At 32.5% G+C, this 27,629-nt stretch overlaps 1 protein-coding gene across 1 annotated transcript in view; it reads left to right on the top strand.

Annotated features, from left to right (window-relative positions):
- LOC129232107 (serine/arginine repetitive matrix protein 2-like) overlaps positions 1–26,724 on the top strand; it is a 78,152-nt gene extending 51,428 nt beyond the window's left edge. The window contains exons 6-7 of the mRNA XM_054866347.1: positions 4,183–5,986; positions 21,926–26,724. Coding sequence (XP_054722322.1) covers positions 4,183–5,986; positions 21,926–24,075 — 3,954 coding nt within the window. The 3' untranslated portion in view covers positions 24,076–26,724. The remainder of the gene's footprint in view (positions 1–4,182; positions 5,987–21,925) is intronic.
- The last annotated feature ends 905 nt before the right edge of the window (positions 26,725–27,629 follow it).

Below are 27,629 nucleotides of genomic sequence, written 5' to 3'. Positions count from 1 at the left end.
AAAAATACTCAAATCGCAGAAACCACACTCTGTAATAGTAAAGTAAACAACTCTAACAAGCAAAAATGCTAATTAACCTGGGTGCCCTCGCGGGGGGGGGGGGTTAATTTGCAATCTGCACTTCCTTATCATATGAAAACATGTTCACTTCTTTTTTTTTTACATTAATTTACATCCCTGAAATTCAAGTTCATGGAGGTGAGAAGTCACATTAACCACACTTAGTTTTTAAAGCAAAATCCATCTTCTTATTTTTCTTTTAAAGTTGTTATTAATCTTTTTAAGTTAAATCTCACAACTTTTTTATGACTGAAAATAAACAAGGGGGCTCCCTTGTATCATGCAAAATAAAATGTGATGTCATTACTGCCATGTGTTAATGAGGGATGTCATTTTGTGTTTAGGTAACGGAGGTGAGAATTGATTGTATGACATGACTCCTTATCCTACTAAACCAAACTGAAACACAATATTGAAAAATTGAATGTACAGTCGGACCTCTATATATCGAAGTAGCAAATTTCCGGAAAGAAATTCGATATATAGAAATTTCGATACATGGAAACGATCTTATTTTATCATAAAAGTTTCCTAAAACATTAAAATAAAAGCTAATTTTCGTGTATGAAACCCAATTTATAATTTATACGAGTATCGGATTAAATGAAAGTTAATGATTAAAAAATTACATTTTTACGCCAACCATACATCTTCATACTCTTAGGCAATTCAACTTGATCGCAACATTAGGGGATTTTCGTTTTAACAATGTGATCGAGAGAAAAGTAAAAAACCAATCTACTTAACTTGAATGATTTTTACTGAAGCTAAGAAATGATAATCAACAAACGAAAGGGATAATTTGAACTGATTTTACAATGTTACTGGTTACAGCTAAGATTTGAAATAAACTTGGGGGAATTCAAGACTTTCAGAACGGAACAACGACTTAACTACACACCCTTCAACCCCAGATTTCTTATGAGTTCCGTAGCAACCTTTAGTGAACGTAATTTTCTCCTCTAACTCTCATTTTTCATGAGAAAAACAGTCTAAAGCGGAAACAAAATATACGAATGTCTCGAAAAAATTTCGATATATAGAGATTTTTTCGATATATAGAAGCAATTTTTCTATATAATGAACATAGAAATTTGCTGGGATTTCGATATATAGAAAATTTCGATATGTGGAAGTTCGATATATGGAGGTTCGACTGTACTTAAACAATTAGTATTTGAGACACTTGTGAAAGGAATGATAAATAAATTAGTACAGTAAACTCCCGATTATCGACAAACGGATTAGCCGTGGGTCTTTTCATAATTTTTTTCTTAACGGTCATTAAATATTTTTTTAAACTAATGATTTTGTTATTGTTCGCTTTTAGCTTTTGTATATGTTTTTCACATACAATGTTAGTAGATGCGATGTAGCAATGTTTTTAGCTATAATTTAAATGTGTGTGTGAGTATTATTAACAATTATATTTTTTAACTACTGTACACACTAGTGTCTAGTTTTTTACCTATTATTCGCATTATCCGCGGTTTTCGTTTATCCGTGGTTACCGCACTGGTTGGTGCGGTAACCACGGATCCCTAACCCACAGTAATCCCTATTCCGCAGATAATCAGGAGTTTACTGTATATACTTTTAATTAAACAAGTTATTAAGCAACATAAATAGTCGCACAAGGTGTGAGGCATGACACGGAGGCGAGAATTCGCATGTTGTGAACCAAAAATATACTAAAATAAAAATTATTATTAAGAATTTGTTGGCAGGTTTAAATAGATATATTTTTGATAAAATTTAAAAGCATTGTTAAATGAATTGTTCCTTAAAGTTTTTTCTGTAAAAGGCATATGACAGAAAAGTTACACTTTTTGAAGAATGACCCAATTGTATAGTCATACCAAAACCTTACATTTTGAAGGAGTTATCTTTCTTTGCCTCTGGTAATAGATTTAAAGTATGATTCCCTTATTAAAATTTTTTTTTTACATCAAAGGTGCTGAATTGCCGCCCCCAAAAGTATATCATCTGGGGTGGACTGCTCTTTCCGCCCCACCCTCATTGGATCTAGAAATATCATAAGGCTCATCCTAAAATGATCTAAGTGAGCTCAGAAACCAATTTAGTTGCGACTGGAGTTATTTAACTGTTAAGAGTGCTGGAATGATAGCAAAAACTAAATCCCTGTGAAGCCCCCCCCCCCCAAAAAAAAAAAAGTCCAAATTCACTGAAATTTCCTTTACCCTTCTTAATTTACTTCAATTTGTGGATTGGACAAATTTGGATCTACTGATTTTAACCTGGAATTCCCACATTAGAGTCAAAATCATAGCATTATCTTGTCAAGTATAGTGATGGAAGACATACAAATAAATAAAAATTATTTTAGTTTACAAAAGCCTGGAAAGGGCGATCTTGGGTAAAACTTAAAAAATAGGTAACATAGTCCATCCTCGACTACACTACTGTCTAAAACTAATTTAAATCAAAATTTATGGAATTTTCTTGATTAAAATAGTAGCAACTGCAAGTAATTTCTTTTATTTCCATATTATTGGTTTCAGAAAATGACGGTCACGGAAGCAATGAAGCTCACTTTGCCCTCACCGCCCCCTAGTAAATCCCCCACTGAAACCTTTTGCTAATATAGCTAGTTGAAGTATATATAAGTAAAACAATGTCCCGTTATTTTTGTCTTGATAAAACTTCTAACTGTCTTTATTAATTGTAATATGTTTAATGAACATGGAGCAGCTTTGTAGCTCTTTTTTCTTAGTTACATTTGTAATAATGATATTTTAGTTTCAATTTTCTTCCTTTTTTAGAATATTATTTTCCTGTTTTTCCCCTATTTTTTAAAGCAAAAAAAGTTGCATGTCATTTACTTATTTCTAAAAGTACCAAATACTTGGCTAAACTCATATTCAGTTGACTCTTAATTAAACAGCATGGTTGGGAAATGCTCAGCCAAGATAAACAAATGTCCCGGATAATCTAATTAATACAATTTTTTATTAGTTTGGAAAATAAGTATGAAATGTAAAATTACAGTAGGGCTTTAATTAACTTCTAAAGAAAAATCAAACCAGTTTTTTTAAGAAGTGAAAATCTACATGTTTATCTAGATTTAATATTACAGTATTGAAATTTAGATTACCTTATTATTTTGTGACAAATGAAATTATAAATGTTCTTTTGCTCTAGGATGTACTCTACTCTGCAAATTCTTTAACATTTTTTTTTCTTCTGCAAATGTGCTATCTTTCTCTTGTTCGTAACAGTTTAATATTTTTCTGGCAGTCTCAACCATGATAATCCAATCCTTGTTAATCAAGAGTCTTCATTTTGTATCTATATTGCGGAGAAGATAAGCACACTTACGTTTGTATTAACTACCAATCAGATTTACATTTATTGTGTGTCTCTGATAAAACTTCAAATAATTCATAAGTGTCTTCCTTGAAAACAACTTTTAAAAACTTACATTCCATAGTTAAGTATATCAGTGACAGCCTCTTTGTCTGAATATAAACTTGATACATTTTAACACCTTAACAATTTTGTTTATATTAACTTCACAAAGGTTTTAAAGTCATTAATGGATAGGAAAATAGCTGTAGTATTTCACAATATTTTATTTCAGTGCATTGCATTCAAAACTGAAGTTAGAAAAATCAAATTGCAAAATGTGTATCCCCCCCCCCCAATACAGAAAACTTAAGGGATGCACTTTTGTACATTATGCCATATTTAAAAAAAAATAATAAAAATAATAATAATGAATTGGTAACCCTGGAAATTCTTCATTAGGCCTTAGAAAATGTAGCCTGCTTTTCTGCTTCCTTTTTCAGCTGAGACACAAAATTTACAATTATTGTTATGTCTCAGATAAAAATTCAAACATCAGATTTGATCAATGTTTCAAGTCATCTTGTATTTGCGTTTGAAGATGAGAGGATATTTTGCAGGAAAAAGCGTTATTTGCAGCTTATCAGATAATTGCTTGAACTTTCACTAGTTTGATTTCCGTTCAGATTGAAAAAAATCAGCCAGACGTGTGAGAAGGACTCGTGTTATTTCATTCTGGTGCAGTTCATTGGTGCCAATTTAATCATTTTTTCTTCTTTCAGTAGTTTTTTCTCACTTTATATCTTGTTTTTTTAGGACAGGCATTTTGCGTCTCGTGGTTACAAATTCTCTGACAGTAATTGTAGTGAAATTTTGCTCCAAAGATATTGCGAAGAAATTAACCGTGCTTTAGGATACAATTTCATGTGCATCACTCATAAAGATTATTTTAAGAAGCACAAGAAGAATGTAAAAGACTATATTGAAAAATTGCCCCATGCAAATAATATAGGATTTGGACTAAGTTTTTCTTCGTATGTGGATGTCCCTTCAGATAGCATTGATTTTGTCAATGAAATGCTTACATACATTGTTAATGAGACATCAGATATGGTAAAATCCACTAAAATTTGTCAATTAGTCCCCTCTGTTTATTCTGACAGAAAGGTGGCAAAAAAAGTTGTCCCTCTCAGTGAAAAAAGTGTCGCAAAAGAGAGAATAGATGTTAAGGAACTAGATAAAATTAATACCTCTGCTGTTCTTAAAGCAGCTGAAAATACTGAGGGCAAAGAAATTTCCAATGCAAATACAGAACGCAGAAATAGACCTCCTCGTTTAGAGGCCAGCAAATTGCGTTCTTACCTCCTTTTGAAAAGAGCTGATAACCGTAAACAAAAGGAAACAACAAAAGATGGTGGGCCAGGCCAAAGTGCTCAGAAGCCAGTCACTCAATCTACCTCTAAAGAATTAGAGGCAAAGGGGGATACAACTAAAGTTGTGGCAACAAATTTGGTGGTGGAAACATCCTGTACAAAGCTCCAGGAAACTCAGTCTTTGAAAAAAACTAGTAGTCAAGCAGCTGAAAAAGTGGTAAGTCAGGTGCCTCAAAATAAATCAGTGAGTCTAGCTGCTCAAAATAAATCAGTGAGTCTAGCTGCTCAAAATAAATCAATGAGTCAAGCTCTTAAGAATAAATCAGTGAGTCAAGCAGCTCAAAATGAATCAGTGAGTCAAGCTCTTAAGAATAAATCTGTGAGTCAAGCTCTAAAGAATAAATCAGTGAGTCAAGCTCTTAAGAAAAAATCAGTGAGTCAAGCTCTTAAGAATAAATCGGTAAGTCAAGCTCTGAAGAATAAATCTGTGAATCAAGCTCTTAAGAATAAAACAGTGAGTCAAGCTCTTAAAAGTAAATCATTGAACCAAACTGTTAAGAAGTCAGTAAGTCTAGCTGCTCGGAACGAACTAGTAAGTAAAGCTACTCCCGATAAACCAGTGAGACCCTTGACTCAGAAAAAGTTAGTCATTCCATCAGCTCAAAATAAATCAGGAAGTCAAGCTGTTACGAAGAAGCCAGTAAGTCTAGCTGCTCAGAACAAACTAGTGAGTAAAGCTACTCTCGATAAACCAGGTAAACCAGTGACTCCATCGAAACAGAAAAATCTGGTCATTCCATCAACTCAAAATAAATCAGGAAGTCAAGCTACTCAGAATAATTCCATGCAACATTCAGCACCTGGTGCTGTGCTGAAGGACAAACCAGCTGTGGGAGCTCAGAAGAAAAATATTACTGGAGTGGGTGGAAAAAACAGTACACCAAAAATGACTAAAGAAAAAATCGTGCCTCAGATAGCGGGCAAAAAAGCCATTTCTCCGAAAAAACCTTTAGTGCGGATAGCTCCAACAAAAACTGTGCATCAAGTGGTGCAAGTTCCATCATCAGCTCAACTCAAGCCTGCTCAAAAGTGTGACAACGATGAAGTGGTGGTGTTGAAAGAGATTGTGGCAGGCCAATCGCGACCGAAAGAGCGAGTTGTCCCCTCCGAAGGACCAGTGCTGGAAGACAAATCTGTCAAAGTCAAGCCTCAACAAAAGACACTGCATTCAAAGCATTGTTTGAAAAGTGAGTATTTCTCTGTACATGATTAATGTTAATAAACAATATATGCAACTGTTGTACCAAGAAAAATGACCGTTTTGCGTATGTGCCAAAATTACAAGTTAAAAAAATAGGCGAAAGTTTTTCCTAATAGTATTTTTTAACTTTTTATTAACAAAATAACTGCATGGTTTTAATCTGTCTAATGTGTATCTTGTAGTCTTTCTGATTTGGCAAAAAAAGTAAATTAATTTACGATACTAAATTTAGTTGCATTTTTCAGACTAGGTCTGCACCAAATACCTAATTTTCAGTTGAAAATATAACCAAAGACCAAATATTTAGTTAAACCTTTATAACTAAAATTGTATTTTTTATGCCAATATAAAATTGAAAATTGCTATATATGTTTTGTCTTTTGTGAAATGTAAATACATTTCTATTTAACATTCCAAAATTATCTACATTAAGTATAATTATTAATTCAAAATAAATGCAAAATAAAATAAATCATTCCTAAAGCAAACTCAAATTAGCATAGTTAATGGCAAATTTAGTTTATGTTGATCTGTAATTTTTTATAAATTGATTGTTATTTTTTTTTTTTTTCCTGTTATATGATTTGATAACTGATGATCTTGGTAACCTGTCACGTTGTAAATAAAAAATTTTGCATTTATACGAACCCAAGCAATATATCATTACAAATTATTTATTCAAGGGATTTCTTGATATGTTAGTCTCTTCAATTATTGATCAACTTATAGTAAATGAATTTAACATCTGAGTGTTTTTCGTACATTGAAATTACTTTGAATGTGATATAACTAAGTAACAATTAGAATTAATTCTGTGCTACGATACTATATTGTAACTTTCATAAATATGTGTGTGCCTACCAATTTTCAAACGTTTAAGTTTGTTTATTGTTCAGTTGTTGAATATTAAAGTCAGCCATAGATAAAACTGTCTACAAACTTGAATAATTTCTTTGAAATTTTCTGCAAAAAAATGTAGGCTTCCAGAACCCTATATTGTCGTCAACAGCAAAAATAAAAAAGTAGAAGGCCATAGGGTTCCCGCGGCCTTAAAAAATCCTTGAAAAGTCCTTAAATCTCATTTTGACTTTCAAGGGCCCCCAAAAATACTTGAAAATCATATGAAGTCCTTGAAAAATTTAAAAAGTCCTTGAAAACTGATTTCTACAAAAGAATTCCCCTCTTGTGTGGTGAAGCACATTCTTCACATTCCAGCAGAGTCAGCCAGTAAAGGTCAGACCTAGTCTGTAAAGCGGTGACCTAAAAAAACGTCTGTCGCTATTACCTCCCCTGTTGTTCCTAAGAAAAAATATTTTGGGATGAACAGGAATTATGCACAAATTCAAGAGGGTTGAAGAAAATATATCACAGGGCGGCGACAGATCAGGGAGATCAGGGAAAAGTCAGGGAACTTTATTAATCAGGGAAAAGTCAGGGAAATATCAGGGAATTTTGAAAAAATAACAAAAAATCAGGGAAAATTGATTTTTTGAAGAAAAATTTTTTTTTGCTTTACAAAGTTAAGTACTCTTAATTCCCTACGCATTTTCCGCCAATTATCTGTTCAAAAAAAAGTAAAATTAATGAGGTGCGATTATACTGCTGCATATTTGTGCATCTTTTTTCCTCAACGTCAAAGTATTGAATCTTACTTATTAACCACAGGATGAACTTCCTAAGATTGCTTTTGTGTCTGTTAGGTTGTTTATTTTACATAGCTTGAAATTTCCTTTTACGCTTTCAATGCTACGTAAAATAAACAACCATACAGGCAAAGAGGAAGCCTTCAATTATGCCTTAGCTCGTTTGCCTTTATTCCATTGTCTCGAAGTAATTAGTTTACTGTAATCACGATTTCAAAAAGAAATCTTTGGTTTTTGAATTAATACTGATAAAAGCTTGAAAGTTATTACTTCTTTGCGTTTTTAATTTAATTGCTAAAATTGAATTTTCAATTAAAAAACCTTTGTTTTTGCTGTTATACTATTTGTTGTCACCGCAGATTATAAAGATTTTCTTTTCTTCAGACTTTAGTGATTCTTTAACTTTATAACCAAGTTGTATTCTTCTTTTATATATTTTGAAATTAACTAATTGCTTTTTTTTTTCATTTTCCCCCCTTGCATTTCAAAGTTGTTTGTTACAAAAGCAATCAAAGATTTTTTCTCGTTACATACTGAAATCATTTGAAATAGAGTTAACTTGTGTACTTAAGTAAATATCTTTATTTTTTTTATTGTTAAAATGCTGTATTCATTCTTTAAAAACCTATGTTCTTGATTAGAGAAAAGCTCCCTATGAATGTTTGTCAAATGGTTTCATCTGTTTTGCATAAATATGTCAATTAGTTATATAAGAATAACTGCATTACTTCTATTCTTTCACTATTACTTGTTATTTTTGCAACAATTACTATACTGTTTGAAAACTTAGGTCAAAATAATTTCAATTACTTTTTAGTTCTATCATAAATACATATGTTTTTAAAAGTAATTTTAATAGTTTCTTAAAATTCTTATGCTAAGTGGTTTCTGGATGTAAAGTTTTTTTTTTTTAATTTTCTATAATCTTTTCATTGTATAAAAATTTACCATACTGTTTTGTAGGTTATTCCCCCCCCCCCCCAAAAAAAAAATAGTCTTGTTTTTTTTAACCATTTCATTAAAAAAGGTAGCATCTTTTTAAAACATATCTTTAATTCAACAACTTTACATAACTTCGAACGTTTAAAATACTGCATTTTATACAAACATACAATGGATTTCAAGTAAAGCAAAGAAAGAAAACCATTATCATTGGTAACGTAAATCAGGGAAATTTGGTGAACTTAATCAGGGAAATCAGGGAAAAGTCAGGGAACTTTTTTTCACAGTTCCTGTCGCCACCCTGTATCACTTAGGAAGCATACGCTTGAGGATAATTACATCAAGGAAGATCGTTTTTTGATCAGAACGGCAATATTTATCAGTTATGCGTGAAACATAGACACCATATTTGGTCACTCACAAGATGGAAGTAGGCAAGATACTTAAATGTTTAAGTTTCCAAAAACGGAACAGAATTTGATGTTTATTTAAACGCAAACTAGTGAAAATAGTGTAAAATGTGCTGTAAAGCATTTTATGTATTTATATATAAATTTATTTATTTTTTTGATTACTTAAAATAGTTTTCTTGAGAAATGAAAAATTTTGTATCATTTTTACTTTCTTCTATATTTAATATATAGAAGAAAGTATTGGATTCCTGCAAATTTTCAAATTTCGACTTTTGACGGATTCGAACGTTTTGAGGTGTGCTGAGTCCATTTCGACTATTTTTGGAAAATGTCTGTTTGTGTGTGTATGTGTCTGTGTGTGACCAGTTTTTTGTGGCCGCTTTACAGCAAAAACTACCCCATGGAATTGAACGAAATTTGGTACACATATGTGCCCCTATGTGAACTTGTGCCCATTGGTTTTTGGCGCGAATTCCTCCAAGGGGGGTGGAGCAATGGGACGGATTTTGAGTTACGCGTGCTTGCTATTCCTCAGGAAGTAACTGGCGGAATCAAACAAAATTTGGTCCATATGTTGCCCCTAACAGGAGCAGGTGCTGATTCAATTTTGGTGTCAATAGCTCAAACGGGGGTTGAGTTATAGAACGTTTTTTGTCGTCAATTTTGACTGCTGTATCTCAAGAAATAACGAACGGAATCAAACAAAAAATTTTTGACAAGTAGCCCTTAGTGGGTATAAAAGCTGATTTTATTTTGGTGTCAACAGCTAAAAAGGGGGGTAGCGCAATCGCCCGTTCTTTTTTTCCATTGTGAGTGCCCTATCTCAAGAAGTAATGCTACGTTCTGGTTGAAATTTGGAATATATGTGAATCCATACGTAAACAGGCTTTGGTTCAATTTTGACTCCAATCGCTCCAAGAGGTGTTGATTTTTTTTTTTTTTGCGAATAAAAATAGTTTTATTAATGCAACAATAAGAAAGATAAATCATAATAGATTGTCGTCTGCGTATTTCTCGTGATTTTAATTGTATGGAAATGATCGGAAATATTATCTCAATGATTTAAAATTTTTAACTGTTGCCATCTTATGTTTGTTAATAAATAAAATATTTGTAATTAATTCAAGTAAGGCTTTTAAAGTAACTTTCAATTTTCGCTCTTTGTTTTGTTTTTACAATAATTCAAACATTGGGATGGTCATCAAGTTTTTGCATGTGTAATTTTGTTTTTGTTAGGAATATTGCTTCCTCGTCAAGCATGGGGAGGGATCAGAAAAAGTAAAAATATAGAAGAAAGTTTCGTGATGGCCACAACATACTAGTTTTTATTGCTTTGGACGCGAATGTGGTGAAAAACTATTACAGTTCAATTAAATTGGTGTTTAATTAGGTTTTTATTTTATAAATATTTTTGTGATACAAATTCAAAAACCGAAATTTTAATTCTAATCGTAGTCGCCATATTTGGTCACTTCCAAGATGGAAGTAGACAAGATTCTTTAAGTGCCTAAGTTTCCAAAAACGGAATCGGATGTCAATTGCAATACAATGCAAACTATGGAACATTCCGCAAAATATGCTGTATTTTTTCCCCTTGAATAATTTATTATTTTCTTGAAAAATGCAAAATTTTTTCCTTAATTATCAAATTTTATCTTCGGAATATTATTTTATCCTTATTGCTTTGGACGCTAATGTGCTAAAAACTGATACTTTCATCTAAATTTTTTTTTTTTTTTTGAGGGTTTTTAATTATTTCTTATTTTTTTATGCAACAAAATAAAAAAAATATCTTAAAATTTTCGCATATTCGCCATGTTTGGCCATTCTCAAGAAAGAAGCAGACAAGACTATAAATTGCCTAAGTTTCAAAAAACAGAATTGGATGCTTATCTCAGTGAAAACTACTGAGAATTTCATAAAAAGGGCTGAAAATCATGTATTATTTTTTTTAAATTGGTTATTTTCTGTAAAAGTGAAATTTTATCAGCAAAATTGTACTTGATCCTCACTACTTCGGAGGTTTTGCGATAAACTAAAACAATTTCATCTAAAATGCAGTTTGCTGCCCACTTCTCATCTATTTGCTTGTCTATCTTCACTTAAGTTTTCCAAAATGCATTTTTATAGCTTTTAAAACGCAATCTAAATTTCTATTTCTTTTTTTTTTTTTTCATGAATGTAGTAAAAATTAGTGCTAAAAGCCATACATTTATTTCATAAAATCTTGTTCATAATTTACTCTTAAAAAACGATTCTGTACTAATTATAATTTACAAAAAAAAAGGGGGGGGGATTCTTACTTTCAAAAATGATTAATGAATTGAAAAGGCTACTGCATTGTTTACATTATAGACATATATTGTTGTGAATTATTTAGGGGGGTTATGACCCTCCCCTTGTATACACCCGTGATCGTGTATCAATAATGGCTACAAATGATTTAATTGCTTCATTGATAAAACTTTTAAATTGATAAGTGTCCCTTCCATAGACAGCAAATTTTCTTTTTTAGCTACTTTGATTTGGTTCTGTTGCAATGATACAATATTTTCTACTGAAAATCTAAGACAACCATCCAGTTTCTTATACAGTACTATTTTGAATTCAAGTTTGAATAAGCCAAAATATTGAACATTTCACTCAAATATACATTCTTCGAGAATTTTTTTTTATACTAATGCAAAACTTTTATCTTTGTTTCAAAAAATTTCAATTTTTAAGCTTACAAAATTTATTTCTCATCAAATCTGAACGGTTCATTTATAATAACTTCATTCTTGAAGCGAATCTTGATTTTTTTGCATACCCTTTATTAGAGTTGAAGTCCTTGAGAAAATTTTTAATTTCTTTAAAAAGTCCTTGAAAATTTTTGCAAAATATCCTAACTGTCACGTGTCGAAAATATCTGCTATATACATATATATCAAAATATTCAGATATATATCAAAGTATCAGATATTTTCAAAAATATGATCTTTTCGAACCCTGATTAGGGGCCTCCACTCCTTCGTTGCCCCAAGGCCTCCACACTTCCAAATCCGGCCCTGCAGCGAAACACGAATTTTACGTATTCTGTCGGATTTTTAATTAAAAAAAACACCAAGTGGGGAAAATATGAAATAGAGAGTAAGGTGCAAATTTAAGCATATTTTTTAAGAGTTCACTTTTTCAATCGACTAGTGGAAGAAATCTGTAATCTTTTAACTGTTTTTGTTTTAAAATAATTTTCTTTATAGTATGTTCTATACATGCAACTTTTTACAGTTTTACTTGTTGGTTTACAAATAAAAATTATTTAAGGGTTTATTGCTTTGACAATAAATGTAAGAACAGAAAGCCAGAGCGACTTCAAGCAGGTAAAAAACTAATTTATATCAAAAAAAAAAAAGGGAGGGAGAGGGGGAGTCTTGTATGGAGAAATTGGTTTTTATATATTTTTATATAAATATATTAAATAGTTATTTCAAAAAAAGAGTAACGTAAAACCTGTAATATTTTGACATTAATAGTGTAGCAATTGTCATGAACCAATGGAAAATGGCAGAATAAAGTTTGAAACGAACAACGTAAAATTGGAGTTCCACTGTACATGCCTCAGCGAGATATTTGATAGAAACTAATGCCACACAATCAATAAAATCAAGAAGTGTTGCAGATAGAAAACTTAGTAAAAAAGGACATTTTGAAGGAAAACAGCGAAACTGTCTATAAACTTGGAAAAATTGGTGCCAACAGCGTTTACACGTTCATCTATAACATCTGGATCGGATCAACGTATTTGACCAAACCGAATATTTGTTTTTTTTTTTAGGTGGAATCGGCAGAATAACAAATACCAACTAAATATTCAGTGCATTCCTACTTCAGGTGATACTATCTATGAATTATCTCTGACAATACTTCACGTTTTTGTAAATAGTGAAACACTTTTTCATTTCTTGCGGCTATTTTCTAAATAACCACAAAAAGGCTAGGTTTTGAATCATTTGTTTATTGTATATGAATGATTCAATACCTTGTTCTTCATGGCTAAGTGATAAATTCATTTTTTTCAAGTAAATGTTAAATTATCTGCATATGTGAGAGGCTTTACTTATTGCTGCAGTTTTCACTTTCATGTTTCTGTATATATTGTCACCTCAGAGAGACAGTAGGACATCTTACTGTTGTTTCTGGGATTAGATGTCATACTGTTGCTCTAAGGGGACGATATATGCAAAAGTTTGTCATTTTTGGTAGAAATAAAAGCAAACTGTTTATGCATGTGTAAATTATTATAAATTTACATAGATTCGCTCTTTTTGACAATCTAGACTGGGAACAAGACAAGTATTATTTGAGTTCTTGGAAGAGATCTTTTTTGGGATTTTTTCCATGCATCATTTTAATTTCTACATTATTCAAAGTTATCTGCTCTGTATCTCTTGCAACTCTATTCAGGTTCTTATGACAGGGAGAAATTTTCATACAATAACCTTTTTTTATTGGATAGTTCTTCATATAATTCAATCAGTATTGTACCTACGGGGTCTGGCGCACTTGGCAAACTTAATAAATTGTGCCCCCCCCCCCCCGCTAGGGTGCGTCATATGCCCCATCAATTTTTTTTTCTTTTTCAAATGCTTTGTCCCAAAGCTACTTTTATTCTACATACAAAATTAATAATTTGTGTGAAATTTTTCCCACTTTGAACAATATATATGTGTGCCACCTGACAATTGAAAGTTATGAAAACTCAGAAAAATAACACATTAAGCAATTTTTTACATTTATTTAATTATTGAAAGAGTTATTCGATTTATTGAAGCAAATTTATAGTATATTTCATAATATTACTTTGTTAAACATTAAAGTTCGGCCTGAAAGTTAGTTTTTAATCAATTTTCCTCCTTTTGCGAAGATTTGGGAGATGCTTTCGATCAGTTGTAAACTTTGGTTTTCCAAATCTGTGTTTTGGATTACAAAGATTAACTGGTCTAATGGCTAACATACTGTCAGCAAGAGCACGTCGGTCTGCTTCAGGCACTTTATCACTCCATAGTGCTAGAGGTACAGTTTCTTCTGTCAGATACCAAAGGTGATTTTGAAAAGCATTAATTGCACTTCCAGAAATTTCTGAATTAGTAATACTATATTTTATAAGTAAATGAAAGAATTGCAAGTCATTCCATGGTGCATTGAAGACAGAAGTGCACGTCATCCACCATGACTATATACCAAAGTGTCGGCTACAGTTATCTCATTTGGATCGTTTACTAAGAATAAAAGAAAAATTTGAACAAATTCCAAGTAATCACCTCTGCAAAACACAACATTTGATTTATCTAATTTGATAACATTGTTTTTGCACTCGTGACTCGTCAATTAATCTTCTTGCGGACTCACTGAATGAACTCATCAAACTTGGATAAATATATAGGTACATCAGCGTCACTCTCTTCCACAAACTGCAGTAATGTTTGCGAAATCTTTTAAACACAGATATGTCTGGTGACTTCGATGCTTCAATTTTTAAATCGTCAAACACATGTCACAATATAATTTCTTCAATGTGGTGACGGCAAGCTGACCACAGGAGAGCTTTAACCAAACATTCTTGAATAGCTATACATGCTGCAGTTATATGTCCTGTATTAGAAGCAGTTGTGTGACATATTTACTATTGATATGCTACCCCAAGAAGCTTAACTTCATATGAATTACCCACTATAACTGCAAGCCTTTATTTTGGAATATTTTGATTTGTTCCAGTTGGTAAGAGTTTAGAATCCCAGTGCAAAGTTGCAAAATCATAACCATTCCACTGATCCTTACAAGCTTTGGCAATGTCTCTGACACTTGATCATCTATCTTGCTTTGTTGCTGCATATGATGCTGAAATTTTGGATGAATCACCACCAGCTTCTGCAATAAAAACTTTAGTGTATGAAGCTTGCTGTGCTGGTGTCATTTTTAAACGTGTTACTAATGACATAACATCAGGTTGTTTTATAATATGTGGAATAAAAGCATATGTACCATTTTGTATTGTACGATGATGATTTCTGATATTATGAGCATTATAAATCTGATCTCTCGGATCTGTCTCATCACTTGTATCACTTGCATCATATTTTCATCTCTTTCAATTTCATAAATAATAGCTGAATTAAAACTTGTATTGAAGTTCGTTCTTTCCTTGGCTATTTTTTCATAAAATGCTGCTTTTGATATTTCACTCATTTCCCGACGCTTAATTTTTTGATGTAATATTTTTTCGTGTGAGCCAAAGGTTGCTAGACGATCACTTTTCATAGATTGAAAAATCGCTAAACCATCTGAATTTTTTATAAGGCATTCTACATTTTTAGGCCATAATGAAAATGTTTTAGCTAATTCTTCTTCCATTTTCTTTACTTTATTAATGGAATTTGCTGTATTTCTTCTTTGAAGAGGAATTGCTCTTAATTTTGTGTTTTCTTCATGAAGTTTTAGTATTTTCTCACAGGATTTACGTTCAGTAATCACTGGAATGTTTGCTTTTGCATAGAAATCATATATTTTTGACAAGACAAGTTTTGAAGACTCCCATTTGGTAAGATTCTGATGAGCACCTTTCTCAATATGATACATCAAGCAGCGAAGCACTTGCAAGCTAGTGGGTAAATGTAAACCCTTAAATTCTGAGTCCTCTTGAGTTATTCCACTTCCAAGTCCAAATACCATTAAAGATTGTGTGGTTTCGACTTTTACCTTTTGTACAGATGAACAAGACTTTGTTTGTGGAAAAAATGTCACTGATTCAACAGCAGCTGATTTACTCATGTTTATTAAAAGTTTTCAAAATATATTACTTTCAAAAATTAATGCACCTTATGAATTAAAATAGAATAGATTAACTTATTTAAGTGGTTTACAACACATATGCATAAGAATATCAAGAAGAAAACTTAAAGAACTGGCATTAGCAGTTGTATGATAGAAGAAAATTGTAGAAAGTTGAAAACAAATAGTGGACCTAAACAGTGAACAATAACAAAAGATGTTATGGAAAGTGACTGAAAAAATGGTAACAGTTAAAGTTAACACGGGATACAATATAAATTAAATAATTTTAAAATTATTTCCCAGTATTTCACTTTGAGTCACTTTTGATGTTATAATTTTTCATTTACCTTAAAAAAGAAACTTCTTGCTTGAGGTGGGATACGTAAATCAATTTCGATTTTCATAAAAATTCACAGGAATACTATCTAGTGGTATGAGAACATTTTTAAATTAGGGACAAAACAATTTTAGACTAGTCGGGCAAATGATGCAACCCCCCCCCCCCCCAGGGGAGCGCCCCGATGGAATGAAATTGTATGAAAGTAATTGTGTGAATTTTTTTTGACTAACCAATTGGCTACAAACCATGTACCATTTAGGAGAAAATCTTACTGTCAGTTGCAAGGAAAGAGGGTTGGGACCATTTTACTCTTTCTGGTAATTGATTTCATTCCAATAACATTTCAAAAATTGATCACTGTTCTGTAATACAGATCAAAATTTACTTTTAATTAAATCATAACATGTCCTCTCTGAAAGTATCACTTTCAATACTACCTGATTCCTATGGTAGTGCTTCTCAAACCCAGAATTCCTTTCCTTCACTTCCGCTAAAAACATTGGAAATGCCAGTCTTACTTGAACTTTTTTGAAAGGATATTACTTATTACTTAAGTGCAGTTTTGTAAAATTTGATTACAAATTATTTCTAAGGATAAACCTCTTACTTTTTAAGTAATTAACACCTGAGAAAACTTATTTGTGACTTAAATGTGGAGAATGTATTATGGCAAATTTTTCTGCAACTTATTTTTGAGGGTGAGTTGTACTCGATTAAACAAAGTATGTAATGCTTGTTTTCAATTAAAAAAAAAATAACAATAAAATGTACTTGTTATCATTTTACTAACTGACACAATTCATTGTTTTATATAGTTCTTTCTGTTTTGTAAATTATTCCAGGATTATTGTTCAACATTGTTATAATATACAGGGATGAAAATCTTCCGCAAATCCGCAATTTTCCGCTTTTTTTTTTTTCATTTTCCGGCCGCTGAGCATTTTCAAGCGTTCTGTTCTTCCCGTCAGGATTTTTGCTGACTCACGTACTGTTTCTAAGGTAGAAAGAAGCAAGGAACTTCATTTCATGGGTGGGGAGAGGAAAAGGCTCGAGAATGACGTAGAGAATGATAGAGAATGATAATGACGTAGAAAGCGTTAGCGTTTATGCATTTCGAAATCCGATTGCATCCGCTTTCATAACACTCGCTCATTTTTGTCTACTATGCCATCCCATCAGTAAACCTTTATAACTTTTTATAAACTATTGTTTCAAACCCTTCTTGTATGTATTTTATTTTTTACTGAAGACTTGTACACTCAATGTTTTGCCACGCCCATTTCAAGAACGCACGCAAAATACCCCCTCACCTCCCTTCTTCCCAGACTTTCCCATCAGGATTCTTGCTGAGTCACACGTTCTTTCTTGAGAAGAAAGAAGTAAGGAACTTTTTGCTGTTGGTGAAGAGAGTGAAATGGGAGTGGAGGGGGAAATGCTAGAGAATGACGGTGGGGTGGGTGAGGTGGGTGCAATCGTTGGATGTAGCTCTTGAAATCCGATTGCATCCACTTCTGTAACACTCTCATTTTTATCTGCTATGCCATTCTACTGCTAAAGCTCTGGTTTCCAAGACTGACCAACTCCGACTCAATTTTAAACCTTTGACACCCGACACTGACTCCTTTACCCCTAAGTCAGTCCAACTCCACAACTCTGGATAAAACTCGCCATCTGATCTGACATCTACTGTTATGACTTCAATTTCTTATTATGAAAGTGAAATTAATACACTATAACACAATCATCTTACTTGAAGCAGTGTTTGGCAGACTTCTAACTTTAATGTCTTGTAGTTGAATCCTATTTAGTCCTAAATTTTTAATCAATTGCCAGCAAAAATTTTGCAGTAACTTCATTCTAAAGACTACACCCCACCTGATGAGATCATTAAAAATAGTCATAACTCAGCAAGTCTCTTGGAAGGTACAGCATGGGATAAAAAACACCAATCACTTATTTTGAGCCATTTTCCATTAAGCTAAAGCAAGTTTTCATGATGTATGCTGGTGCCTTGTTTACAATGCACATAAAAATTTGTTTCAGTGTTTTATTATATTTTTTGTCAATACTAAATTAAAGGATGAGATGGTTTTGCCTCATTAAAAAAAAAAAAATGTAAAATACCTATGCTGAAAAATAAAGAAAGAATTCTGCTGAAGTTATAGGACTTACAAAATGTTCTATTCCAGTAAAAATTAGGAAAATCGTGTGATAAAATAACCTTCAGTTTGAGAAGAACAGAAATATTGTGAAACATTTAATTGAGAATGTGGTTTTGTACTTTCTACGCTTTAAAAACAATAATACTTGAAGTACTAGTTTGAAAATAAAGTAATATTTTCTTCCAGTTTCATCTTTCAAACAATGCTTCTCTATTTGCATATTTTAAAAGCTTTCTGATTTTGACTTTATGAATTTTTGCACTATTTCATAATTTTTTCCTTTCTTACATCTTTTTTCTTTTTTATTTTCTTTGTTCAACAGAAGAAAATAGTTTGTATTATGTGGATTGTAATTGTAACAAATAAAAAGAATATTATTAGCATTGAAGCATAGCATTTACAAATCCTTCTATTTCTGAAATGTTCTTATTATTCATGTTTAAATTTCTGCATTTTTCTATCCTTTCAGCAAATGACTATGCATTTTTATTATGTTTGTAAAAAATCATTTCTATTACTGCTAAATGGGGAGATATTGTGCCAGTACGGAGGTGAGATTGTACTACATGATATGTATCAATACCAGTAAGTAAATGCTAGAATTATGGAAGGGGTAATTTTGACCCCAAGCAAATGTTTTCTGCTTAATGCTTTTCTGTATTTTTATATAAAGCTTAATCCTTCCGTGACTTTTCCTAAACAATCGTGTTGCATAATAGTATTAAGTATTCAATAAGATTGTATTTTTAGCCTACTTTCCTAGTAAAAGTCAGAAAAAGGAGAAAAAAGCATGAAAGAAGGTTTAATGCATCTTAAAAATATCGAGAAAAACAAAAAAAAGTCAAAAATAAATAAGATAATTAAATAAATATTGAAAAATTAAAAATTGGAAAGTAGGGTATTGAGATGGGGAAAAATGTCTGTCGGTCTGTCTGTCTGTCCCCCCCCCCCCAATAACTTTTGAATGAATAGTCCGATTCGAACAAACTTTTTTTTGTTCGAACGATCTCGGCGAGGACACCTCATTCCCATATTTCACTTTTTGATTTGAACTATTTTTTGTTCAATTTTGAACAGTTCAAAAAAACTTAACATTAGCGCCTACGGGGAAATTGAAGGCAATTCCGAACTGTGAGGCGAATTTGCTTCAAACAAGCTTTGTAGGAAAAAGATTTTGATGAAAAACTTGTGTATAAACTATCTTTTTGATTTGAACAATTTTCCGTTCAATTTTGAACAGTTCAAATCCCTTAACAATATTGCCTACGGGGAAACTGAAAGTCAATGTAGATTCCGTACTTGAAGGCGGATTTACTTCAAACAAATTTTGTTGGAAATAACTCTTGACGCCAAACTCCAGACTTCGACTCCGAGAATTTAGGGGCACTTGACTCCGACTCCTGTGCCCCACAATTAATCGGACTCCGACTCCCCGACTTTGACTCTGACTTCGTAGTTTTGGCAAAAATTTATACACGGTGGAAATGACTGACTCCGATTCTTAAATATTCGACTCCGACTCCTTTATCTCAAAATGAGATTGACTCCGACTCCGCAGCTATGGTTTTAACTGTGAAATAATTATTGTTGATATGACTTGTTTTTATTTTTACGCTAAAGTTTCAATTTAGGTACTCAGTTTTTGGCGAATAAACTCGGAGTCATTTATGTTTCTACATAAAGATATGCGCAGACGTTTTTTTTTTTGACAAAGAAAATTATTTCTTTAAGTTGACTTTTTTTTTTTTTTTTTGGTAAGTGCATTAATTTATTTAAAAAAATGTTTTTTTGGCAACAGGGGAAAAGAAACGATTTTTTTTTGATATGATGTATTTATTTTAATCAGCTGATTAATTTTAATTATTATTTTCTCGTTTTGAAAGCTGTTAAAGTTTTTTTTAATGGAAAAAAGTGTATTAGCTGCTTTGTTTAAAAGTTGCTGCTTTTTTTTTTTTTTTTCTTTTACGCATAAAATTTTTTTTAGATGAGTGGGGAATATTTTATTCCTAGAAATCAGCTTAAAGTATTTTAAAAATATGTTTGAAAAAATTTGCGATTTTAGCTATTTTTGAGAATATTGATCAGGTACTAGAAAGTAGTATGGGTATACGGGAAAGTAGGCTCATCTAGTTCTAGACAGAACTTCTTGTTTAAAAACCCAAACTAAGAATTCTACCTAAAAGTGTAGGCAGGTGTCATTTTGACCCTTTTTAGACAAAAAGAAATGAAAATAAATTTACTAATGTTCAAACAGAGCACCAATTCTAAAATGCCTTTTTCAACATAACATTGAAAGAAGTTGAAGCATTCACAATGTTTTTATACGTAAAAAGTAGCTTTAGTCGTTAGTTTCGGAAATGCAATTGAAACAGCGCTAGTTATTTTAAGGGTATTTTAAACTTTTAAAAAATAATTTATTATGCATTCATAAAACCTAGATGCTTTAAACAAACTGCATTTATTATAAAAATGCTTATTTTAATTTTTCTTTTTTTTTTTTGGAAATATATACCATTATGTGGAGAATTATGCAGATTTCTTGTTGGGTCAAAATTACCCCCGCCGTAATTCTAGTATTGAGCAATGCATAAGAAAAAGCAAAATGCAGCTTCTGTCAAACTTTTCATCAGTTGTATAAACAGTATCGTACATCTTATAGGTATTATGGGCTACAATCTAGTTGGCATAATCTAACTCCTGCTGTCTCAGTTAGCCTTTTTCATGGTAATTCCAATCATAAATTGTTTCTAAATCAGCCTGGTGATATTTATTTCTAAGAGTTGGTAATATAAGTAACAGTTGGTAATCTGGTCATCAGACCTTGTAAAAAGCAGTCTTTTTTTTTTTTCTTTTCCATTGCTAAGAAACCACAAGGCTACCATAGAAAAAAAATCTTCCAAATTTTTGTTCTTGTAAGATTCAAAAGGCTGATTTAGTTTTCTACTTGTCAAAAGCCAAACAATTTCTGTGAACTTCTCTTTGTATTCCATTATTTCCTTTTACTACATCAAGAAAAACTGTTCTTAGTCGTTTGGTAAGCTCACAAGATTAATTGCACTATTTTTTGGCAGAAATGTTGCCTCATGAACTAGAAGTAGTTTAGGAGGCAAAATAGGTGTATACAGAATTACCAAAGAAAGCAAAATTTTGCATTTTGGAAATAACTTCTTGATTTGAGCATTTGTCATATTTTCTCCGTTAAAAAATTTCTCAATTGATTTAATGAATCTAAAGCAAATTTTAATATGCATGATGAATTTTATTTTTGAAACTGCTTGTTTGCCTTTGAGAATGTGTTGACTTATAAGGGATAAAGTCAGTATTAATACAGCACAAAATTGGAAGAATATGGCTTATCTTAGACATGTTTTGAGTAACAAAGAACTTTTTTTTTCTCATGAAAAAAAAGAGCTGGTGGCAAAGAAACTTCTTGGGTGTGCGGGAAACTCAAAACTTTTTGTTTAGTGAAAAACGTTTTTTGTAATCCCAAAGCACTTTTTTAAAATATTCCTGCAATTTTATGCTTGAAGAATATTGACTTTCTCTTATATGTACTGCTCATAAATAGATGTTTATTTCTTATGTTGACTTTTCTAATTAGATGTTATTTTTTAGGGGTTCTTGGAAAGTCTTCCCAATCAAGAATTGAAAATTCTTCAAACTTGAAAGGTATTGATAAGTCCTCCATTAAAGTTACTGTTGAAAATGAGAAAGCTAAGCATCCGCAAAAAAAAGTCATTAAAAATGAAGATGGTGTGGTAAAAGTTAAAGTAGATAACTCAAAATCAGATTCCAAAGTCTCTCGAAACAGGCAGAGTCCTAAACGAATTGTGTCAAAGCGTTCAACAAGACGAAGTTCTCATTCACCATTGAGAAGGCTATCAGATAGTCCTCCCAGCAAGAGTTCACGTAGTCCTAGTTTCCTGTCTAAGAACTCAAGTCTGGAACGAAGACTATCAAGAAGTCCAGTAAGATATAAAAGTCCTTTACGACTGCCTTTTTTCAGACAACAGTCTAGAAGCCCCGTGAGGCATTCTTTCAGATCTTTGAGAAGTCCACACAAAAAAGGCACAAGGAGCCCTCACAGGAGACACTCGAGGAGTCCTCGAAGAAGAGTTTCTAGGAGTCCTCGTAGAAGACTTTCTAGAAGTCCTCGAAGAAGAACTTCTAGGAGTCCTCGTAGGAGACGATCCCGAACACCTCCTCGTCATTCAAGAAGTCCTATCAGAAGGCATTCAAGGAGTCCCAGGAGACATTCCAGGAGCCCTCATAGAAGACAGTCAAGTCCTCGTCGAAAGTTTTCCAGAAGTCCGCTCAGAATCTCTCCTAGAAGTCCTCCAAAACATCTATTTAAAGACTCTTCTTTACATAGGAAATCTAGGAGCCCACCTAGCATGCGTTCTAGGAGTCCTTTTTGGAATCTTTCTCAGAATCCAGTTCGTTCAAGGATCTCTACAAGCCCTAGCAGAAAATTTGATACAACTTATGATTCTAAAAGTTCAAGTAAAAAACATTTAGAAAACATTAGAGGCCCCAGTCCTATGCATGGAAAATATTCAGGTAGTTCACATAGTAAGAAGTACAGTGACAACAGTGCTGGAGCTTCGTCAAGTAAAGTTCGTCATAACTATAGTCCTCTGAATTTCAAGGGACAGTTATCTAAACATCGAGCTGGAAGTGACCTGGATCCAGTCAGTGACGAAGATGAATCAGTTTATTTCAACATTGCTGAAAAAAGAGCACTACCACAAGCTACTTCGCAAGCTATACTTCTCCAAGTTTTGCAAAAATTATCTATGCCCAACCTTAATCTTAATGATCCTCTCGTACAGAAGTATATTAAATTCGCAGCATCTCATCCCACTGAGCTAAACGAGATGATCTTGAGTCGAGATGCAGCTCCCTCCTTCCGTGAACCACAATTTAGGAATTTAATGCCAGAATCTAATACAACCTTTCCTCAGCATCATCCACCCAACCTTGCCCCTAGCCATTCAATGCACCCTTCAGCCGTACTGGCGGGTAGCAATATTCCATTCTTGAATAGCCCCATGCAGCCAACTTCTCAGCAGTCAGTTGAAGGCCCCCATTATTCTCCATTGAGCAATATAAATAAATCCTCCTTTGAGAATCCCCTCTCTGGAAGAGCATCGTTTCCTGGCTTTGGGCCCCCTGTAAATCAGTTTGACCCTCTATTTAGAGGCCGGGCACAAGTGCCTGCAGAAGTCATGTTCAGAGATTTAAAAGCCAAAGTAAACAAGTTGTTCGGACCCAAAAAGGATGAACCTGAACCTGAAAAACCTATGAAAACAATTCCTGATCAGGCTCCCGCAGTCTGGGCCGGCCCTCAAAATTTTTCTCCCAAAAATATTTTCCAACAGAAAGAAGGTACCCATTTCTCTGATGGTCCCCCCATCTCAGCTCATGAGCCCCAATTCTTTCCCAACCCGCCTCATGTCCCTCCTCCAGATGCGAAAGTGATGTTTTGTGAGGCACCTCGTGCACCAAATCGGTCTCTGTTTCCCGTGGTTGGCCAAGATTTCAATAGCAGCCAACCACGAGGAAAAGCAGTTGCAGATCGCAAGTATTCTCTCGCTCAACGTCTTGCTTCCATTCTTATCAAGGTTGGCATGATAGATGTTCCTGCTCCACTCTTGCAAGAGATGCTTATGAAGATTGGAGCATTCAGCTCTTGCCCTCCCCAGGATATTCCCGAAGGGGAGATTGTCAGCATCTTGAAGAAACTCGGTTATCTTAGTCATTGAGACTAAAGTTCTTTATGGGGCCGATTGTGATTCATCAGACTGAGAAAGTGCTGCTCACTGATGTAATGTAATTTTTATGAGCAGATTTTTTTTCCTTTTTTTGCGATAACTTATCTGACTTGTAATACAGTACTTTCTTGGGATAAAAAGAAGTGTGCCGGAGCCACTGCATGGTTTTTCCAGCGTCATCGACTGACTCATTCTTTTGTGATTTGTGCTGGATCATCATTACATGTGAGCAAACATCAGTGATCTTGTTATTTTTTCATGTTCCAGTGCACAATTTGGTTACCAGCTAAAACTACCGTTGAATGTTGTCAACTGAACCGATTCTCTTGTGGAGTGGACTGAGTGACCATTAAGTGCAAGCATGATTGCTCATCTGACTTATATGTACCAGTGCAAGATTTGTAATTAACTGCCACAATAATAATCTGGTGTCATCATCTGGAAAAAAATTTCTTGTAATGAACTCAATGACTAAGTCATCTTGTGATTTTATGTTTCAGTGCACAATCTGTATTTGTGTCATCTTGTGGACTCTTTATAATTTTGGTAATGTTGATATGTACAGACTGTAACATTTGTAATTTTATGAATTGTTTGTTGCATATTTCTCATAAGAAACTAATACCTAATAATCTTGCAATTAAAAGTATTGAACCAATATGACAGGTGATATGTGTCCATATATATATTGGTTATTTTATATGTTGGAAGTGAAAATTGTATCACAATGACTTATCAATAGACCTCTGGTGGCAATGCTTGGTCCTTGTGACACCCCCCCCCCCTCTTTGCTCAAATAAATCGATGGAAGTAAATGTTAATTTCTTGGGATATTTTCTCCAGAAATTATTAAATTTCATGTGTTAATTTCAGAGTTTTGACAAGCATTGTTTTTAAAATCAACTTTTATTAGACACAACTTTGGTGATCCAAATTTCGAATATTTTCATTAAATAATGTGCTGAACCTTAAAAGAAGAACATTTTAAGTCCAATTCATTTTTTACTGTTATATCTTGGTTTCTGAGGCATCAGCTTCAGAAAGCTACTTGTATCCTATTTAATTTGCGAAAACCTGTAGTATTTTCAAAAATATTTTTTCACATATAAAAGAAGTTTAAAAACCTTCGTGCTGAAAATAAATTGATAATAACAACCGAGTAATGAAGATCAAAATTGCAAATTCTTGCATACACATGTTTTTTATGAAGAACTCCTATTTCCATCTATAAGCTCAAATCTTCTAGATTGAAACACTTCTTAAAAATCTCAAAATATAACAAAGCTATAGTTTTCTATTTTTGTGCTTTCAATGTTACTATTAATCTTTTGTATTGATGCTTTTTCTTTTAAAATATGATCAAAAAATGTTTGAGATACAGGAGCAAAAAAAGAAAATTTCCTTAGTGACTACCATTAAAAGCTACAATATTTTCATGAGTTCATTTCCCCATCTTATTCTCTCTCTCTCTCGGTTTTTTTTTTTTTTTTTTTTTTTTTTTGGCACTATGTAAGGCTGCTAAATGCTGCAATACAATACTGTAAAAAGAAATTCTCTTTTAAAGTGCAATGTTTTACATATTGAATGGGATAAAAAGAATAGAGTGTCAGCGTAGTTCAAATATTGCAATTCATTTAGCCAAATCCAACTAATTCTGAAACTAGGATAGTATGAGTTTTAATAGTAACATCAAAAAATGTTGCTATTACAAAATTCCCTCTAGAGGCGCTGTTAATCAAAGTGGTAGCTCTTCCATGAAGGAAGAAGTTAGCCTTAAATTCATTGCGATGCAAGTTCATCGTCCCATACAGTCTAGTTCTGTCAAATTGATCCGGATTCTCTTTGAAAACCTCTATTTGATTTTTTTTAAAAGTAAATTGCCTATTAAGCAGTTTCATTGTTAATGACTTAATACATGATGTACAGCTCATAATTATTGCAACATTGCTGGTTCAAAATCAAAATTTTATAGTCAAATTTGTAGCTTGACTGTTATACTGAGTGTATGTTTGTGTGTGCGCATGCGCTTGTGTATAATTAAGAAATGAAATTTTGAAAATTGTTTTGATAAATGTCCAGATTTACTTCAAGTAGACAGTATTAGATTAAATCAAGTTTGGAATGTTTGTTTATGGTTTTGTAAAAAGGTAAAGAAAAAAAAGCCTAATATTTCAAAGTGTTTTCTATTACATGTAATCTAAGTATTCATTAGAAAACCTCCTAAGGATTAAATTTTCAAGTGAAGATAAATTTTTCAACTGAAATAGAGACATTTTTTGCTATTGGCGGAAGCTAATGACGAATGTGAAAAGTAAGTGTTTGCTGGATGGACTTTTCAAGGTTTTCAATTCTTTGAAATGAGTGGATCTTCAATCCTGTCTGCCTTAGAAAAAAAGCTTTTCAAATGTTGATGAACTTGAGTGAAATACAGTCATTTGCTAGAGCTCAAGATAAATCATTGGAAAAGAATTTGGACTCTTATAAATGAAAATTTTTAGTTGAAAGGCACTTTCTAAAATGACAGACTTTCGTTGTTGTTCTTTTTTTTTTCTTTTATGTCTATGTAAAATGAAAAAAAAAAAATCTGTATGATTTTTAGAATTATTTGTATGTTTATTTAGAAATAAAATGCAATTTAAATACTTAAGTAATTGTTAACATGATTAGTTAACATTTTTAGAGAAGAAAGAGATATAGACAAATCTTAAATAGTAGTTATGGGTAAACATAGGTTCAAATACATTTGCTAAGCATAAATTTTCCAGTTTCTTGGGTTAAGTGCGTCCTCAATGTTGCATTTTTTGCCCTTTTTTTTCATTTTTCAAAAAAATTAAATGTAAAAAATTTATTAATCAAAACAAAATATAATCAAGCTTACTCCTACAACTGTATTTCATCAAAACAATAGCATCATTGCATAAAACATTCACATGAAAAAGATTATTTGCACTCTTTTTTGCAAGTGATGGAGATATTTTTTCCTCAACTATACCAAATCTTGTAACTAAAATTTGTAGGTATAAAAGCTTTTTCCGGCAATAAATCACATCAAAGATATGCAGTGCTTTCTAAGAGTAGTAGCTTAGTATTTTAAGTGCCATCTAACTTGACCCAAAAATGTTATGTAGCAGAATGTATAGTTGATTATTGTAGAAATGACGGAAGCATACATGTGGCGTACACTCATTAATAATTAGTTTTATTTTCCAAAGTACAAAAATAAAATACATTTGTTGAATCGTACTCATTTTAAAATAAATTTTGATTCAGATATTTTGTGGGATCCATCCCAGTACATGTGCAGAAGAAAGCAAACTGCGAAATGAAATCAATTCATTGCATAAGGAAAATGTTCCTGGCCAAACAATTTTTGCTACGTAATCTCATAACTCAAAGAAAAGAAAAAGAACGAAGTGATATATGAACATAAAATTCCAGTCTTTACTTGCAACAAAGTTTTGAAAAATGCCTACGAGTACAATTCAGTTGGTAACAAGCAATAGAATTTTTGTGATGATTTGCAGTTCAATTTAAGTGTTTCTAAT

Source organism: Uloborus diversus, chromosome 1 (genome assembly GCF_026930045.1).
Source record: "Uloborus diversus isolate 005 chromosome 1, Udiv.v.3.1, whole genome shotgun sequence".
NCBI classification, from domain to species: Eukaryota; Metazoa; Arthropoda; class Arachnida; order Araneae; family Uloboridae; genus Uloborus; species Uloborus diversus.
This window is presented reverse-complemented; position numbering and strand designations above follow the sequence as displayed.